Source organism: Festucalex cinctus, chromosome 13 (assembly GCF_051991245.1).
Source record: "Festucalex cinctus isolate MCC-2025b chromosome 13, RoL_Fcin_1.0, whole genome shotgun sequence".
Lineage (NCBI taxonomy): Eukaryota > Metazoa > Chordata > Actinopteri > Syngnathiformes > Syngnathidae > Festucalex > Festucalex cinctus.
The window spans coordinates 3,098,763-3,119,042 of record NC_135423.1 but is presented as its reverse complement, the minus strand read 5'-3'; the positions used below and the strand labels follow the sequence as shown (position 1 = coordinate 3,119,042).

Genomic DNA, 20,280 nt, shown 5'->3' with positions numbered 1-20,280 from the left:
TTGTATTTTTTTTCTGGGGAAAAAAACAAAAAACAAAAAACAAAAAGGAAAACGGTGTGTTGCTTTCAAAATAAGCAAAATGTCTTTGCAGGACAAAGACAACTCTGCGGAACAGTTCAGCCGTCATCTCACCAGGCCGCCGCCAGATTACAAAAGAAGCGTGGTGGGCGCAAACATCTTCCCAGGTGAGCTTCACTTTTCAAATATATATATATATATATATATATATATATATATATATATGCGAGCCTCTTGCAGAAGCATACTGAGGCCTTTACTATACATGGTCGTTTAAAAATAAAAAAAAACGCCTTACTATACATGGTCGTGGTTTTTTTTCTCTTTTTTTTTCTTTTTTCTTTTTTTTTACGCCTTACTATACATGGTCGTGTTTTTTTTTTATAGGTTTTTTTTATGCCTTACTATACATGGTCGTTTTAAAAAAAAAACGATGGTCGTGTTTTTTTTTTTCTTTTTTTTTTTTTTTTTAAGCCTTAATATACATGGTCGTTTAAAAAAAGAAAAACGCCTTACTATACATGGTCGTGATTTTTTTTTTTTCGTTTTTTTACGCCTTACTATACATGGTCGTTTTAAAAAAAAAAAGCCTTACTATACATGGTCGTGTTTTTTTTTCTTTTTTTTTTTTTTTTTTTTTTTTTTACGCCTTACTACACATGGTCGTTTAAAAAAAGAAAAACGCCTTACTATACATGGTCGTGATTTTTTTTTTTTCGTTTTTTTACGCCTTACTATACATGGTCGTTTTAAAAAAAAAAACGCCTTACTATACATGGTCGTGTTTTTTTTCTTTTTTTCTTTTTTTTTTCTTTTTTTTCCCTTTTTTTTACGCCTTACTATACATGGTCGTTTTAAAAAAAACAAAACGCCTTACTATACATGGTCGTGTTTTTTTTTCTTTTTTTTCATTTTTATCTTTTTTTATCTTTTTTTACGCCTTACTATACATGGTCGTTTAAAAAAAAAAACGCCTTACTATACATGGTCGTCTTTTTTTTTTTCGTTTTTTTTTTTTTTTTTTTTACGCCTTACTATACATGGTCGTTTTAAAAAAAACGCCTTACTATACATGGTCGTGTTTTTTTTATTTTATTTTTTTTTTTATGCCTTACTATACATGATCGTTTTTAAAAAAAACGCCTTACTATACATGGTCGTGTTTTTTTTTTTTTTTTACGCCTTAATATACATGGTCGTTTTTTTTTTTTCGTTTTTCTTTTGTTTTTTTACGCCTTACTATACATGGTCGTTTTTAAAAAAAAAACGCCTTACTATATACATGGTCGTGTTTTTTTTTTTTCGTTTTTTTTTTTCGTTTTTTTTTTTTTTTTATACGCCTTACTATACATGGTCGTTTTAAAAAAAACTATGGTCGTGTTTTTTTTTTTTGTTTGTTTTTTATGCCTTACTATACATGATCGTTTTAAAAAAACGGCTTACTATACATGGTTGTTTTAAAAAAAAAATGCCTTACAGTACATGGTCGTGTTTTTTTTTCTTTTTTTTTTCTTTTTTTTACGCCTTACTATACATGGTCGTTTTAAAAAAAAAAACGCCTTACTATACATGGTCGTGTTTTTTTTTTTTCGTTTTTTTTTTTTTTTTTTTTTTTACGCCTTACTATACATGGTCGTTTAAAAAAAAAAAAACCCTTACTATACATGGTCGTGTTTTTTTGTTTTTTTTCACGCCTTACTATACATGGTCATTTTAAAAAAAAACGCCTTACTATACATGGTCGTGGGTTTTTTTCTTTTTTTTTATGCCTAACCATACATGGTCGTTTTAAAAAAAAACGCCTTACTATACATGGTCGTTTTTAAAAAAAACGCCTTACTATACATGGTCGTGTTTTTTTTGTCTTTTTTTTTTTTATTTTTTTTTACGCCTTACTATACATGGTCGTTTTAAAAAAAAAAACGCCTTACTATACATGATCGTTTTAAAAAAAAAACGCCTTATTATACATGGTCGTGTTTTTTTTTCTTTTTTTTTTTTTTTTTTACGCCTTACTATACATGGTCGTTTTAAAAAAAACGCCTTACTATATTGTTGTGTTTTTTTTTTCTTTTTTTTTTTCTTTTTTTTTTTACGCCTTACTATACATGATCGTTTTAAAAAAAAAACGCCTTACTATACATGATCGTTTTAAAAAAAAAACGCCTTACTATACATGGTCGTTTAAAAAAAAACGCCTTACTATACATGGTTGTTTTAAAAAAAAAATGCCTTACTATACATGGTCGTGTTTTTTTTTTTTCGTTTTTTTTTTTCGTTTTTTTACGCCTTACTATACATGGTCGTTTAAAAAAAAAAAACGCCTTACTATACATGATCGTTTTAAAAAAAACGCCTTACTATACATGGTCGTTTTTAAAAAAAAACGCCTTACTATACATGGTCGTCTTTTTTTTTTTCGTTTTTTTTTTTTTTTTTTTTACGCCTTACGATACATGGTCGTTTTAAAAAAAACGCCTTACTATACATGGTCGTGTTTTTTTTATTTTATTTTTTTTTTTTATGCCTTACTATACATGATCGTTTTTAAAAAAAACGCCTTACTATACATGGTCGTGTTTTTTTGTTTTTTTTACGCCTTAATATACATGGTCGTTTTTTTTTTTTCGTTTTTCTTTTGTTTTTTTACGCCTTACTATACATGGTCGTTTTTAAAAAAAAAACGCCTTACTATACATGGTCGTGTTTTTTTTTTTCGTTTTTTTTCGTTTTTTTTTTTTTTTTATACGCCTTACTATACATGGTCGTTTTAAAAAAAACTATGGTCGTGTTTTTTTTTTTTGTTTGTTTTTTATGCCTTACTATACATGATCGTTTTAAAAAAACGGCTTACTATACATGGTTGTTTTAAAAAAAAAATGCCTTACAATACATGGTCGTGTTTTTTTTTCTTTTTTTTTTCTTTTTTTTACGCCTTACTATACATGGTCGTTTTAAAAAAAAAACGCCTTACTATACATGGTCGTGTTTTTTTTTTTTTCGTTTTTTTTTTTTATTTTTTTTTACGCCTTACTATACATGGTCGTTTAAAAAAAAAAAACCCTTACTATACATGGTCGTGTTTTTTTGTTTTTTTTCACGCCTTACTATACATGGTCATTTAAAAAAAAAAACGCCTTACTATACATGGTCGTGGGTTTTTTTCTTTTTTTTTATGCCTAACCATACATGGTCGTTTTAAAAAAAAACGCCTTACTATACATGGTCGTTTTTAAAAAAAACGCCTTACTATACATGGTCGTGTTTTTTTTGTCTTTTTTTTTTTTTTTTTTTTTTTACGCCTTACTATACATGGTCGTTTTAAAAAAAAAAACGCCTTACTATACATGATCGTTTTAAAAAAAAAACGCCTTATTATACATGGTCGTGTTTTTTTTTCTTTTTTTTTTTTTTTTTTACGCCTTACTATACATGGTCGTTTTAAAAAAAACGCCTTACTATATTGTTGTGTTTTTTTTTTCTTTTTTTTTTTCTTTTTTTTTTTACGCCTTACTATACATGATCGTTTTAAAAAAAAAACGCCTTACTATACATGATCGTTTTTAAAAAAAAACGCCTTACTATACATGGTCGTTTAAAAAAAAACGCCTTACTATACATGGTTGTTTTAAAAAAAAAATGCCTTACTATACATGGTCGTGTTTTTTTTTTTTCGTTTTTTTTTTTCGTTTTTTTACGCCTTACTATACATGGTCGTTTAAAAAAAAAAAACGCCTTACTATACATGATCGTTTTAAAAAAAACGCCTTACTATACATGGTCGTTTTTTAAAAAAAACGCCTTACTATACATGGTCGTTTTTTAAAAAAATGCCTTACTATACATGGTTGTGGTTTTTTTTTTCGTTTTTTTTGTTTCGTTTTTTTACGCCTTACTATACATGGTCGTTTTTAAAAAAAACGCCTTACTATACATGGTTGTGTTTTTTTTTCTTTTTTTTTTTTCTTTTTTTTTTACGCCTTACTATACATGATCGTTTTTAAAAAAAACACCTTACTATACATGGTCGTGGTTTTTTTTCTTTTTTTCTTTTTTTTTCTTTTTTTTTTCTTTTTTTTACGCCTTACTATACATGGTCGTTTAAAAAAAAAAAAACGCCTTACTATACATGGTCGTGTTTTTTTTTCTTTTTTTTCTTTTTATCTTTTTTTTTCTTTTTTTTACGCCTTACTATACATGATCGTTTTAAAAAAAAACGCCTTAATATACATGGTCGTTTTTTTTTTTCTTTTTTTTTTTGTTTTTTTACGCCTTACTATACATGGTCGTTTTAAAAAAAAACGCCTTACTATACATGGTCGTTTTTAAAAAAAAACGCCTTACTATACATGGTCGTGTTTTTTTTTTTCGTTTTTTTTTTTTTTTTTATACGCCTTACTATACATGGTCGTTTTAAAAAAAACTATGGCCGTGTTTTTTTTTTTGTTTGTTTTTTATGCCTTACTATACATGATCGTTTTAAAAAAACGCCTTACTATACATGGTCGTGTTTTTTTTTCTTTTTTTTTTTTTTTTTACGCCTTACTATACATGATCGTTTTTAAAAAAAACGGCTTACTATACATGGTCGTTTAAAAAAAAACGCCTTACTATACATGGTTGTTTTAAAAAAAAAATGCCTTACTATACATGGTCGTGTTTTTTTTTCTTTTTTTTTTTTTTTTTTTACGCCTTACTATACATGGTCGTTTTAAAAAAAAACGCCTTACTATACATGGTCGTGTTTTTTTTTTTTTTTGTTTTTTTTTTTTTTTTTTACGCCTTACTATACATGGTCGTTTAAAAAAAAAAAAACCCTTACTATACATGGTCGTGTTTTTTTGTTTTTTTTCACGCCTTACTATACATGGTCATTTAAAAAAAAAACGCCTTACTATACATGGTCGTGTTTTTTTTTTTTCGTTTTTTTTTTTTATTTTTTTTTACGCCTTACTATACATGGTCGTTTAAAAAAAAAAAAAACCCTTACTATACATGGTCGTGTTTTTTTGTTTTTTTTCACGCCTTACTATACATGGTCATTTAAAAAAAAAACGCCTTACTATACATGGTCGTGGGTTTTTTTCTTTTTTTTTATGCCTAACCATACATGGTCGTTTTAAAAAAAAACGCCTTACTATACATGGTCGTTTTTAAAAAAAACGCCTTACTATACATGGTCGTGTTTTTTTTGTCTTTTTTTTTTTATTTTTTTTTACGCCTTACTATACATGGTCGTTTTAAAAAAAAAAACGCCTTACTATACATGATCGTTTTAAAAAAAAAACGCCTTATTATACATGGTCGTGTTTTTTTTTCTTTTTTTTTTTTTTTTTTACGCCTTACTATACATGGTCGTTTTAAAAAAAACGCCTTACTATATTGTTGTGTTTTTTTTTTCTTTTTTTTTTTCTTTTTTTTTTTACGCCTTACTATACATGATCGTTTAAAAAAAAAAACGCCTTACTATACATGATCGTTTTTAAAAAAAAACGCCTTACTATACATGGTCGTTTAAAAAAAAACGCCTTACTATACATGGTTGTTTTAAAAAAAAAATGCCTTACTATACATGGTCGTGTTTTTTTTTTTTCGTTTTTTTTTTTCGTTTTTTTACGCCTTACTATACATGGTCGTTTAAAAAAAAAAAACGCCTTACTATACATGATCGTTTTAAAAAAAACGCCTTACTATACATGGTCGTTTTTAAAAAAAAACGCCTTACTATACATGGTCGTTTTTTAAAAAAATGCCTTACTATACATGGTTGTGGTTTTTTTTTTCGTTTTTTTTTTTCGTTTTTTTACGCCTTACTATACATGGTCGTTTTTAAAAAAAACGCCTTACTATACATGGTTGTGTTTTTTTTTTCTTTTTTTTTTTTCTTTTTTTTTTACGCCTTACTATACATGATCGTTTTTAAAAAAAACACCTTACTATACATGGTCGTGTTTTTTGTTTTTTTTGTTTTTTTTTTACGCCTTACTATACATGATCGTTTTTAAAAAAAACGCCTTACTATACATGGTCGTTTAAAAAAAAACGCCTTACTATACATGGTTGTTTTAAAAAAAAAAAAATGCCTTACTATACATGGTCGTGGTTTTTTTTCTTTTTTTCTTTTTTTTTCTTTTTTTTTTCTTTTTTTTACGCCTTACTATACATGGTCGTTTAAAAAAAAAAAAAACGCCTTACTATACATGGTCGTGTTTTTTTTTCTTTTTTTTCTTTTTATCTTTTTTTTTCTTTTTTTTACGCCTTACTATACATGATCGTTTTAAAAAAAAACGCCTTAATATACATGGTCGTTTTTTTTTTTCGTTTTTTTTTTGTTTTTTTACGCCTTACTATACATGGTCGTTTAAAAAAAAAAACGCCTTACTATACATGGTCGTTTTTAAAAAAAAACGCCTTACTATACATGGTCGTGTTTTTTTTTTTCGTTTTTTTTTTTTTTTTTATACGCCTTACTATACATGGTCGTTTTAAAAAAAACTATGGCCGTGTTTTTTTTTTTGTTTGTTTTTTATGCCTTACTATACATGATCGTTTTAAAAAAACGCCTTACTATACATGGTCGTGTTTTTTTTTCTTTTTTTCTTTTTTTTTACGCCTTACTATACATGATCGTTTTAAAAAAAAACGGCTTACTATACATGGTCGTTTAAAAAAAAACGCCTTACTATACATGGTTGTTTTAAAAAAAAAATGCCTTACTATACATGGTTGTGTTTTTTTTTCTTTTTTTTTTTTTTTTTTTACGCCTTACTATACATGGTCGTTTTAAAAAAAAAACGCCTTACTATACATGGTCGTGTTTTTTTTTTTTTTTTTTTTTTTTTTTTTTTTTACGCCTTACTATACATGGTCGTTTAAAAAAAAAAAACCCTTACTATACATGGTCGTGTTTTTTTGTTTTTTTTCACGCCTTACTATACATGGTCATTTAAAAAAAAACGCCTTACTATACATGGTCGTGGGTTTTTTTCTTTTTTTTTATGCCTAACCATACATGGTCGTTTTAAAAAAAAAACGCCTCAGTGATTGCAAGGTAAACATGGACAGTAAACAGGAAGTGATTGTACAGCAACATATGACACGACGTGATTGACGTGTGACGTTTAAGTACTGAAAAAAAACGCCTTACTATACATGGTCGTGTTTTTTTTGTCTTTTTTATTTTTATTTTTTTTTACGCCTTACTATACATGATCGTTTAAAAAAAAAAACGCCTTACTATACATGGTCGTGTTTTTTGTTTTTTTGGGGGGGTTTTTACACCTTACTATACATGATCGTTTTAAAAAAAAAACGCCTTACTATACATGGTCGTTTAAAAAAAAACGCCTTACTATACATGGTTGTTTTAAAAAAAAAATGCCTTACTATACATGGTCGTGTTTTTTTTTTTCGTTTTTTTTTTTCGTTTTTTTACGCCTTACTATACATGGTCGTTTTAAAAAAAAAAACGCCTTACTATACATGGTCGTGTTTTTTTTTTTTTTTTTTTTTTTTTTTTTACGCCTTACTATACATGGTCGTTTAAAAAAAAAAAACGCCTTACTATACATGGTCGTGTTTTTTGTTTTTTGGGGTTTTTTTTTACACCTTACTATACATGATCGTTTTAAAAAAAAAACGCCTTACTATACATGGTCGTTTTAAAAAAAAACGCCTTACTATACATGGTTGTGGGTTTTTTTTTCGTTTTTTTTTTCGTTTTTTTACGCCTTACTATACGTGGTCGTTTTTAAAAAACGCCTTACTATACATGGTTGTGTTTTTTTTTTCTTTTTTTTTTTTCTTTTTTTTTACGCCTTACTATACATGATCGTTTTTAAAAAAACACCTTACTATACATGGTCGTGTTTTTGTTTTTTTTTGTTTGTTTTTTACGCCTTACTATACATGATCGTTTTTAAAAAAAAATGCCTTACTATACATGGTCGTGTTTTTTTTTTTTTTTTTTTTTACGCCTTACTATACATGGTCGTTTTAAAAAAAAACGCCTTACTATACATGGTCGTGTTTTTTTTTCTTTTTTTTTTTTTTTTTTTACGCCTTACTATACATGGTCGTTTTAAAAAAAAACGCCTTACTATACATGGTCGTGTTTTTTTTTTTTTTTTTTTTATTTTTTTTTTTTACGCCTTACTATACATGGTCGTTTAAAAAAAAAAAAACCCTTACTATACATGGTCGTGTTTTTTTGTTTTTTTTCACGCCTTACTATACATGGTCATTTAAAAAAAAAACGCCTTACTATACATGGTCGTGGGTTTTTTTCTTTTTTTTTATGCCTAACCATACATGGTCGTTTTAAAAAAAAAACGCCTCAGTGATTGCAAGGTAAACATGGACAGTAAACAGGAAGTGATTGTACAGCAACATATGACACGACGTGATTGACGTGTGACGTTTAAGTACTGAAAAAAAACGCCTTACTATACATGGTCGTGTTTTTTTTGTCTTTTTTATTTTTATTTTTTTTTACGCCTTACTATACATGATCGTTTAAAAAAAAAAACGCCTTACTATACATGGTCGTGTTTTTTGTTTTTTTGGGGGGGTTTTTACACCTTACTATACATGATCGTTTTAAAAAAAAAACGCCTTACTATACATGGTCGTTTAAAAAAAAACGCCTTACTATACATGGTTGTTTTAAAAAAAAAATGCCTTACTATACATGGTCGTGTTTTTTTTTTTTCGTTTTATTTTTCCGTTTTTTTACGCCTTACTATACATGGTCGTTTTAAAAAAAAAAACGCCTTACTATACATGGTCGTGTTTTTTTTTTTTTTTTTTTTTTTTTTTTTTTTTTTTTTTTTACGCCTTACTATACATGGTCGTTTAAAAAAAAAAAACGCCTTACTATACATGGTCGTGTTTTTTGTTTTTTGGGGGGTTTTTTTACACCTTACTATACATGATCGTTTTAAAAAAAAAACGCCTTACTATACATGGTCGTTTTAAAAAAAAAACGCCTTACTATACATGGTCGTTTTTTAAAAAAATGCCTTACTATACATGGTTGTGGTTTTTTTTTTCGTTTTTTTTTTCCGTTTTTTTACGCCTTACTATACATGGTCGTTTTTAAAAAACGCCTTACTATACATGGTTGTGTTTTTTTTTTCTTTTTTTTTTTTCTTTTTTTTTACGCCTTACTATACATGATCGTTTTTAAAAAAACACCTTACTATACATGGTCGTGTTTTTTTTTTTTTTTGTTTTTTTTTTACGCCTTACTATACATGATCGTTTTTAAAAAAAAACGCCTTACTATACATGGTCGTTTAAAAAAAAACGCCTTACTATACATGGTCGTCTTTTTTTTTTCGTTTTTTTTTTTTTTTTTTTTACGCCTTACTATACATGGTCGTTTTAAAAAAAACGTCTTACTATACATGGTCGTGTTTTTTTTGTCTTTTCTTTTTGTCTTTTTTTCACGCCTTACTATACATGGTCGTTTTAAAAAAAAAAACGCCTTACTATACATGGTCGTGTTTTTTGTTTTGTTTTTTTTTTTGTTTTTTTACGCCTTACTATACATGGTCGTTTAAAAAAAAAACGCCTTACTATACATGGTCGTTTTTAAAAAAAACGCCTTACTATACATGGTCGTTTTTAAAAAAAACGCCTTACTATACATGGTCGTGTTTTTTTTTTTGTTTTTGTTTTTTACGCCTTACTATACATGGTCGTTTTAAAAAAAACGCCTTACTATATGGTTGTGTTTTTTTCTTCTTTTTTTTTTCTTTTTTTTTTTACGCCTTACTATACATGATCGTTTAAAAAAAAACGCCTTACTATACATGGTCGTGTTTTTTGTTTTTTGGGTTTTTTTTTTACACCTTACTATACATGATCGTTTTTAAAAAAAACGCCTTACTATACATGGTCGTTTAAAAAAAAACGCCTTACTATACATGGTTGTTTTAAAAAAAAAATGGCTTACTATACATGGTCGTGTTTTTTTTGTTTTCGTTTTTTTTTTTCGTTTTTTTACGCCTTACTATACATGGTCGTTTATAAAAAACGCCTTACTATACATGGTCGTGTTTTTTTTGTCTTTTTTTTTTTCACGCCTTACTATACATGGTCGTTTAAAAAAAAAAAACGCCTTACTATACATGATCGTTTTAAAAAAAACGCCTTACTATACATGGTCGTTTTAAAAAAAAATGCCTTACTATACATGGTCGTGTTTTTTTTTTCTTTTTTTTTTTTTTTTTTTACGCCTTACTATACATCGTCGTTTTAAAAAAAAACGCCTTACTATACATGGTCGTTTTAAAAAAAACGCCTTACTATACATGGTTGTGGGGTTTTTTTCTTTTTTTTTTTTTCTTTTTTTTTTTACGCCTTACTATACATGATCGTTTTAAAAAAAACACCTTACTATACATGGTCGTGTTTTTTGTTTTTTTTGTTTTTTTTTACGCCTTACTATACATGGTCGTTTAAAAAAAAAAAACGCCTTACTATACATGATCGTTTAAAAAAAAACGCCTTACTATACATGGTCGTTTTAAAAAAAAAACGCCTTACTATACATGGTCGTTTTTAAAAAAAAATGCCTTACTATACATGGTTGTGGTTTTTTTTTTCGGTTTTTTTTTCCGTTTTTTTACGCCTTACTATACATGGTCGTTTTTAAAAAACGCCTTACTATACATGGTCGTGTTTTTTTTTTTTCGTTTTTTTTTTTTTTTTTACGCCTTACTATACATGGTCGTTTTAAAAAAAAACGCCTTACTATACATGGTCGTTTTAAAAAAAACGCCTTACTATACATGGTTGTGTTTTTTTTTTCTTTTTTTTTTTACGCCTTACTATACATGATCGTTTTAAAAAAAACACCTTACTATACATGGTCGTGTTTTTTGTTTTTTTTGTTTTTTTTTTACGCCTTACTATACATGGTCGTTTAAAAAAAAACGCCTTACTATACATGGTTGTTTTTAAAAAAAAAAACGCCTTACTATACATGGTCGTGTTTTTTTTTCTTTTTTTTCTTTTTATCTTTTTTTTTCTTTTTTTTACGCCTTACTATACATGGTCGTTTTTAAAAAAAAAACGCCTTACTATACATGGTCGTGTTTTTTTTGTCTTTTTTTTTTTTTTTTTTCACGCCTTACTATACATGGTCGTTTAAAAAAAAAACGCCTTACTATACATGGTCGTTTTTAAAAAAAACGCCTTACTATACATGGTCGTGTTTTTTTTGTCTTTTGTTTTTTGTTCTTTTTTTTACGCCTTACTATACATGGTCATTTAAAAAAAAAACGCCTTACTATACATGGTCGTGGGTTTTTTTCTTTTTTTTTATGCCTAACCATACATGGTCGTTTTAAAAAAAAACGCCTTACTATACATGGTCGTTTTTAAAAAAAACGCCTTACTATACATGGTCGTGTTTTTTTTGTCTTTTATTTTTTTATTTTTTTTTACGCCTTACTATACATGGTCGTTTTAAAAAAAAAAACGCCTTACTATACATGATCGTTTTAAAAAAAAAACGCCTTACTATACATGGTCGTGTTTTTTTTTCTTTTTTTTTTTTTTTTTTACGCCTTACTATACATGGTCGTTTAAAAAAAAAAACGCCTTACTATACATGGTCGTTTTTAAAAAAAACGCCTTACTATACATGATCGTTTTAAAAAAAACGCCTTACTATACATGGTCGTTTTTAAAAAAAATGCCTTACTATACATGGTTGTGTTTTTTTTTTTCGTTTTTTTTTTCGTTTTTTTACGCCTTACTATACATGGTCGTGTTTTTTTTTCCTTTTTCTTTTTTTTTTTTTACGCCTTACTATACATGGTCGTTTTAAAAAAAAAACGCCTTACTATACATGGTCGTTTTTAAAAAAAACGCCTTACTATACATGGTCGTGGTTTTTTTGTCTTTTTTTACGCCTTACTATCCATGGTCGTTTTAAAAAAAAAAACGCCTTACTATACATGGTCGTGTTTTTTTTTTTCCGTTTTTTTTTTGTTTTTTTACGCCTTACTATACATGGTCGTTTTAAAAAAAAACGCCTTACTATACATGGTCGTTTTAAAAAAAAAACGCCTTACTATACATGGTCGTGTTTTTTTTTCTTTTTTTTTCTTTTTTTTACGCCTTACTATACATGGTCGTTTTAAAAAAAACGCCTTACTATATTGTTGTGTTTTTTTTTTCTTTTTTTTTTTTCGTTTTTTTTTACGCCTTACTATACATGATCGTTTTAAAAAAAACACCTTACTATACATGGTCGTGTTTTTTGTTTTTTTTGTTTTTTTTTACGCCTTACTATACATGGTCGTTTAAAAAAAAAAAAACGCCTTACTATACATGATCGTTTTAAAAAAAACGCCTTACTATACATGGTCGTTTTTAAAAAAAAAACGCCTTACTATACATGGTCGTTTTTAAAAAAAAATGCCTTACTATACATGGTTGTGGTTTTTTTTTTCGTTTTTTTTTTCCGTTTTTTTACGCCTTACTATACATGGTCGTTTTAAAAAAAACACCTTACTATACATGGTCGTGTTTTTTGTTTTTTTTGTTTTTTTTTTACGCCTTACTATACATGGTCGTTTAAAAAAAAACGCCTTACTATACATGGTTGTTTTTAAAAAAAAAACGCCTTACTATACATGGTCGTGTTTTTTTTTCTTTTTTTTCTTTTTATCTTTTTTTTTCTTTTTTTTACGCCTTACTATACATGGTCGTTTTTAAAAAAAAAACGCCTTACTATACATGGTCGTGTTTTTTTTGTCTTTTTTTTTTTTTTTTTTTTCACGCCTTACTATACATGGTCGTTTTAAAAAAAAACGCCTTACTATACATGGTCGTTTTTAAAAAAAACGCCTTACTATACATGGTCGTGTTTTTTTTGTCTTTTTTTTTTTTTTTTTTTTTTTACGCCTTACTATACATGGTCATTTAAAAAAAAAACGCCTTACTATACATGGTCGTCGGTTTTTTTCTTTTTTTTTATGCCTAACCATACATGGTCGTTTTAAAAAAAAACGCCTTACTATACATGGTCGTTTTTAAAAAAAACGCCTTACTATACATGGTCGTGTTTTTTTTGTCTTTTTTTTTTTTTATTTTTTTTTACGCCTTACTATACATGGTCGTTTTAAAAAAAAAACGCCTTACTATACATGATCGTTTTAAAAAAAAAAAACGCCTTACTATACATGGTCGTGTTTTTTTTTCTTTTTTTTTTTTTTTTTTACGCCTTACTATACATGGTCGTTTTAAAAAAAAAACGCCTTACTATACATGATCGTTTTAAAAAAAACGCCTTACTATACATGGTCGTTTTTAAAAAAAACGCCTTACTATACATGGTCGTTTTTAAAAAAAACACCTTACTATACATGGTCGTGTTTTTTTTTTTTTTGTTTTTTTTTACGCCTTACTATACATGGTCGTTTAAAAAAAAAAAAACGCCTTACTATACATGATCGTTTTAAAAAAAACGCCTTACTATACATGGTCGTTTTTAAAAAAAAACGCCTTACTATACATGGTCGTTTTTAAAAAAAAATGCCTTACTATACATGGTTGTGGTTTTTTTTTTCGGTTTTTTTTTTCCGTTTTTTTACGCCTTACTATACATGGTCGTTTTAAAAAAAACACCTTACTATACATGGTCGTGTTTTTTGTTTTTTTTGTTTTTTTTTTACGCCTTACTATACATGATCGTTTTTAAAAAAAAACGCCTTACTATACATGGTCGTTTAAAAAAAAACGCCTTACTATACATGGTTGTTTTTAAAAAAAAAACGCCTTACTATACATGGTCGTGTTTTTTTTTCTTTTTTTTCTTTTTATCTTTTTTTTTCTTTTTTTTACGCCTTACTATACATGGTCGTTTTTAAAAAAAAAACGCCTTACTATACATGGTCGTGTTTTTTTTGTCTTTTTTTTTTTTTTTTTTTTCACGCCTTACTATACATGGTCGTTTTAAAAAAAAACGCCTTACTATACATGGTCGTTTTTAAAAAAAACGCCTTACTATACATGGTCGTGTTTTTTTTGTCTTTTTTTTTTTTTTTTTTTTTTTACGCCTTACTATACATGGTCATTTAAAAAAAAAACGCCTTACTATACATGGTCGTGGGTTTTTTTCTTTTTTTTTATGCCTAACCATACATGGTCGTTTTAAAAAAAAACGCCTTACTATACATGGTCGTTTTTAAAAAAAACGCCTTACTATACATGGTCGTGTTTTTTTTGTCTTTTTTTTTTTTCTTTTTTTTTACGCCTTACTATACATGGTCGTTTTAAAAAAAAAACGCCTTACTATACATGATCGTTTTAAAAAAAACGCCTTACTATACATGGTCGTTTTTAAAAAAAAACGCCTTACTATACATGGTCGTTTTTAAAAAAAACGCCTTACTATACATGGTCGTGTTTTTTTTGTCTTTTTTTTTTTTCTTTTTTTTTACGCCTTACTATACATGATCGTTTTAAAAAAAAAAACGCCTTACTATACATGGTCGTGTTTTTTTTTCTTTTTTTTTCTTTTTTTTACGCCTTACTATACATGGTCGTTTTAAAAAAAACGCCTTACTATATTGTTGTGTTTTTTTTTTCTTTTTTTTTTTCGTTTTTTTTTACGCCTTACTATACATGATCGTTTTAAAAAAAAAACGCCTTACTATACATGGTCGTGTTTTTTGTTTTTTTGGGTTTTTTTTTACACCTTACTATACATGATCGTTTTTAAAAAAAAACGCCTTACTATACATGGTCGTTTAAAAAAAAACGCCTTACTATACATGGTCGTGTTTTTTGTTTTTTGGGGGGGTTTTTTACACCTTACTATACATGATCGTTTTTAAAAAAAAACGCCTTACTATACATGGTCGTTTTAAAAAAAAACGCCTTACTATACATGGTCGTTTTTAAAAAAAATGCCTTACTATACATGGTTGTGGTTTTTTTTTTCGGTTTTTTTTTCGTTTTTTTACGCCTTACTATACATGGTCGTTTTTAAAAAGCGCCTTACTATACATGGTCGTGTTTTTTGTTTTTTTTGTTTTTTTTTTACGCCTTACTATACATGATCGTTTTTAAAAAAAACGCCTTACTATACATGGTCGTTTAAAAAAAAACGCCTTACTATACATGGTCGTGTTTTTTTTTCTTTTTTTTCTTTTTATCTTTTTTTTTCTTTTTTTTACGCCTTACTATACATGGTCGTTTTTAAAAAAAATGCCTTACTATACATGGTTGTGGTTTTTTTTTTCGGTTTTTTTTCTTCGTTTTTTTACGCCTTACTATACATGGTCGTTTTTAAAAAACGCCTTACTATACATGGTTGTGTTTTTTTTTTCTTTTTTTTTTCTTTTTTTATACGCCTTACTATACATGATCGTTTTTAAAAAAACACCTTACTATACATGGTCGTGTTTTTTTGTTTTTTTGTTTTTTTTTTACGCCTTACTATACATGATCGTTTTTAAAAAAAACGCCTTACTATACATGGTCGTTTTAAAAAAAAAACGCCTAACTATACATGGTCGTCTTTTTTTTTTCGTTTTTTTTTTTTTTTTTTTTACGCCTTACTATATGGTCGTTTTAAAAAAAACGTCTTACTATACATGGTCGTGTTTTTTTTGTCTTTTTTTTTGTCTTTTTTTCACGCCTTACTATACATGGTCGTTTTAAAAAAAAAAACGCCTTACTATACATGGTCGTGTTTTTTGTTTTGTTTTTTTTTTTGTTTTTTTACGCCTTACTATACATGGTCGTTTTAAAAAAAAACGCCTTACTATCCATGGTCGTTTTAAAAAAAAAACGCCTTACTATACATGGTCGTGTTTTTTTTTGTCTTTTTTTTTTTTTTTTTCACGCCTTACTATACATGGTCGTGTTAAAAAAAAAACGCCTTACTATACATGGTCGTTTAAAAAAAAAAACGCCTTACTATACATGGTCGTTTTTAAAAAAAACGCCTTACTATCCATGGTCGTTTTAAAAAAAAAAACGCCTTACTATACATGGTCTTTTTTTTTTTTTTTCGTTTTTTTTTTGTTTTTTTACGCCTTACTATACATGGTCGTTTTAAAAAAAAACGCCTTACTATACATGGTCGTTTTAAAAAAAAAACGCCTTACTATACATGGTCGTGTTTTTTTTTCTTTTTTTTTCTTTTTTTTACGCCTTACTATACATGGTCGTTTTAAAAAAAACGCCTTACTATATTGTTGTGTTTTTTTTTTCTTTTTTTTTTTTCTTTTTTTTTTACGCCTTACTATACATGATCGTTTTAAAAAAAAAAACGCCTTACTATACATGGTCGTGTTTTTTGTTTTTTTGGGGGTTTTTTTACACCTTACTATACATGATCGTTTTTAAAAAAAAACGCCTTACTATACATGGTCGTTTAAAAAAAAACGCCTTACTATACATGGTCGTGTTTTTTTTTTTTCGTTTTTTTTTTTCGTTTTTTTACGCCTTACTATACATGGTCGTTTTAAAAAAAAAAACGCCTTACTATACATGGTCGTGTTTTTATTTTTTTTATTTTTTTTTATTTTTTTTACGCCTTACTATACATGGTCGTTTAAAAAAAATAAACGCCTTACTATACATGATCGTTTTAAAAAAAACGCCTTACTATACATGGTCGTGTTTTTTGTTTTTTGGGGGGGTTTTTTACACCTTACTATACATGATCGTTTTTAAAAAAAAAAACGCCTTACTATACATGGTCGTTTTAAAAAAAAACGCCTTACTATACATGGTCGTTTTTAAAAAAAATGCCTTAATATACATGGTTGTGGTTTTTTTTTTCGTTTTTTTTTTCGTTTTTTTACGCCTTACTATACATGGTCGTTTTTAAAAAACGCCTTACTATACATGGTTGTGTTTTTTTTTTTCTTTTTTTTTTCTTTTTTTTTACGCCTTACTATACATGATCGTTTTTAAAAAAAACACCTTACTATACATGGTCGTGTTTTTTGTTTTTTTTTTTTTTTTTTTACGCTTTACTATACATGATCGTTTTTAAAAAAAACGCCTTACTATACATGGTCGTTTAAAAAAAAACGCCTTACTATACATGGTCGTGTTTTTTTTTCTTTTTTTTCTTTTTATCTTTTTTTTTTCTTTTTTTTACGCCTTACTATACATGGTCGTTTTTAAAAAAAATGCCTTACTATACATGGTTGTGGTTTTTTTTTCCGTTTTTTTTTCTCGTTTTTTTACGCCTTACTATACATGGTCGTTTTTAAAAAACGCCTTACTATACATGGTTGTGTTTTTTTTTTCTTTTTTTTTTCTTTTTTTTTACGCCTTACTATACATGATCGTTTTTAAAAAAACACCTTACTATACATGGTCGTGTTTTTTGGTTTTTTTGTTTTTTTTTTACGCCTTACTATACATGATCGTTTTTAAAAAAAACGCCTTACTATACATGGTCGTTTTAAAAAAAAAACGCCTTACTATACATGGTCGTCTTTTTTTTTTCGTTTTTTTTTTTTTTTTTTTTACGCCTTACTATATGGTCGTTTTAAAAAAAACGTCTTACTATACATGGTCGTGTTTTTTTTGTCTTTTTTTTTTGTCTTTTTTTCACGCCTTACTATACATGGTCGTTTTAAAAAAAAAAACGCCTTACTATACATGGTCGTGTTTTTTTTTTTTTTTTTTTTTTTTTTTTTTTACGCCTTACTATACATGGTCGTTTTAAAAAAAAACGCCTTACTATCCATGGTCGTTTTAAAAAAAAAACGCCTTACTATACATGGTCGTGTTTTTTTTTGTCTTTTTTTTTTTTTTTTTCACGCCTTACTATACATGGTCGTGTTAAAAAAAAAACGCCTTACTATACATGGTCGTGTTTTTTTTTTTTTTTTTTTTTTTTTTTTTTTTTTACGCCTTACTATACATGGTCGTTTTAAAAAAAAACGCCTTACTATCCATGGTCGTTTTAAAAAAAAAAACGCCTTACTATACATGGTCGTGTTTTTTTTTTTCGTTTTTTTTTGTTTTTTTACGCCTTACTATACATGGTCGTTTAAAAAAAAAACGCCTTACTATACATGGTCGTTTTTAAAAAAAACGCCTTACTATACATGGTCGTTTTTAAAAAAAACGCCTTACTATACATGGTCGTGTTTTTTTTTTTGTTTTTTGTTTTTTTACGCCTTACTATACATGGTCGTTTTAAAAAAAACGCCTTACTATATGGTTGTGTTTTTTTTTTCTTTTTTTTTTTCTTTTTTTTTTTACGCCTTACTATACATGATCGTTTTAAAAAAAACGCCTTACTATACATGGTCGTGTTTTTTTTTTTGGGGTTTTTTTTTTACACCTTACTATACATGATCGTTTTTAAAAAAAACGCCTTACTATACATGGTCGTTTAAAAAAAAACGCCTTACTATACATGGTTGTTTTAAAAAAAAAATGGCTTACTATACATGGTCGTGTTTTTTTTGTTTTCGTTTTTTTTTTTCGTTTTTTTACGCCTTACTATACATGGTCGTTTATAAAAAACGCCTTACTATACATGGTCGTGTTTTTTTTGTCTTTTTTTTTTTCACGCCTTACTATACATGGTCGTTTAAAAAAAAAAAACGCCTTACTATACATGATCGTTTTAAAAAAAACGCCTTACTATACATGGTCGTTTTAAAAAAAAAAATGCCTTACTATACATGGTCGTGTTTTTTTTTTCTTTTTTTTTTTTTTTTTTACGCCTTACTATACATGGTCGTTTTAAAAAAAAACGCCTTACTATACATGGTCGTTTTAAAAAAAACGCCTTACTATACATGGTTGTGTTTTTTTTTTCTTTTTTTTTTTTTCTTTTTTTTTTTACGCCTTACTATACATGATCGTTTTAAAAAAAACGCCTTACTATACATGGTCGTGTTTTTTTTTTTTTTTTTTTTTTTTTACGCCTTACTATACATGGTCGTTTAAAAAAAAAAAACGCCTTACTATACATGGTTGTGGGTTTTTTTTCGGGTTTTTTTTTCGTTTTTTTACGCCTTACCATACATGGTCGTTTTTAAAAAACGCCTTACTATACATGGTCGTGTTTTTTTTTTTTCGTTTTTTTTTTTTTTTTTTTTACGCCTTACTATACATGGTCGTTTAAAAAAAAAAAACGCCTTACTATACATGGTCGTTTTAAAAAAAACGCCTTACTATACATGGTTGTGTTTTTTTTTTCTTGTTTTTTTTACGCCTTACTATACATGATCGTTTTAAAAAAAACACCTTACTATACATGGTCGTGTTTTTTTTTTTTTTTTTTTGTTTTTTACGCCTTACTATACATGATCGTTTTTAAAAAAAAACGCCTTACTATACATGGTCGTTTAAAAAAAAACGCCTTACTATACATGGTTGTTTTTAAAAAAAAAACGCCTTACTATACATGGTCGTGTTTTTTTTTCTTTTTTTTCTTTTTATCTTTTTTTTTCTTTTTTTTACGCCTTACTATACATGGTCGTTTTTTAAAAAAAAACGCCTTACTATACATGGTCGTGTTTTTTTTGTCTTTTTTTTTTTTTTTTTTTTTCACGCCTTACTATACATGGTCGTTTTTAAAAAAAACGCCTTACTATACATGGTTGTTTTTAAAAAAAACGCCTTACTATACATGGTCGTGTTTTTTTTTCTTTTTTTTCTTTTTATCTTTTTTTTTCTTTTTTTTACGCCTTACTATACATGGTCGTTTAAAAAAAAAAAAGCCTTACTATACATGATCGTTTAAAAAAAAAAACGCCTTACTATACATGGTCGTGTTTTTTTTTTTTTGTTTTTTTTTACGCCTTACTATACATGGTTGTTTTAAAAAAAACGCCTTACTATATGGTTGTGTTTTTTTTTTCTTTTTTTTTTTTCTTTTTTTTTTTACGCCTTACTATACATGATCGTTTTAAAAAAACGCCTTACTATACATGGTCGTGTTTTTTGTTTTTTGGGGGGGTTTTTTACACCCTACTATACATGATCGTTTTTAAAAAAAACGCCTTACTATACATGGTCGTTTAAAAAAAAACGCCTTACTATACATGGTTGTTTTAAAAAAAAAAAACGCCTTACTATACATGGTCGTGTTTTTTTTGTCTTTTTTTTTTTTTTTTTTTCACGCCTTACTATACATGGTCGTTTTAAAAAAAAAAAAACGCCTTACTATACATGGTCGTGTTCTTTTTTTTTTTTTTTTTTTTTTTTTTTTTTTTTTTTTTACGCCTTACTATACATGGTCGTTTAAAAAAAAAC

The 20,280-nt window shown here is 27.2% G+C and overlaps 1 protein-coding gene across 1 annotated transcript in view; it reads left to right on the top strand.

Annotated features, from left to right (window-relative positions):
• Positions 1–20,280, top strand: part of maml2 (mastermind like transcriptional coactivator 2) — an 83,164-nt gene that overhangs the window by 39,527 nt on the left and 23,357 nt on the right. Inside the window, exon 4 of the mRNA XM_077541310.1 lies at positions 92–185. Within this exon, the coding sequence (XP_077397436.1) occupies positions 92–185 (94 nt within the window). The remainder of the gene's footprint in view (positions 1–91; positions 186–20,280) is intronic.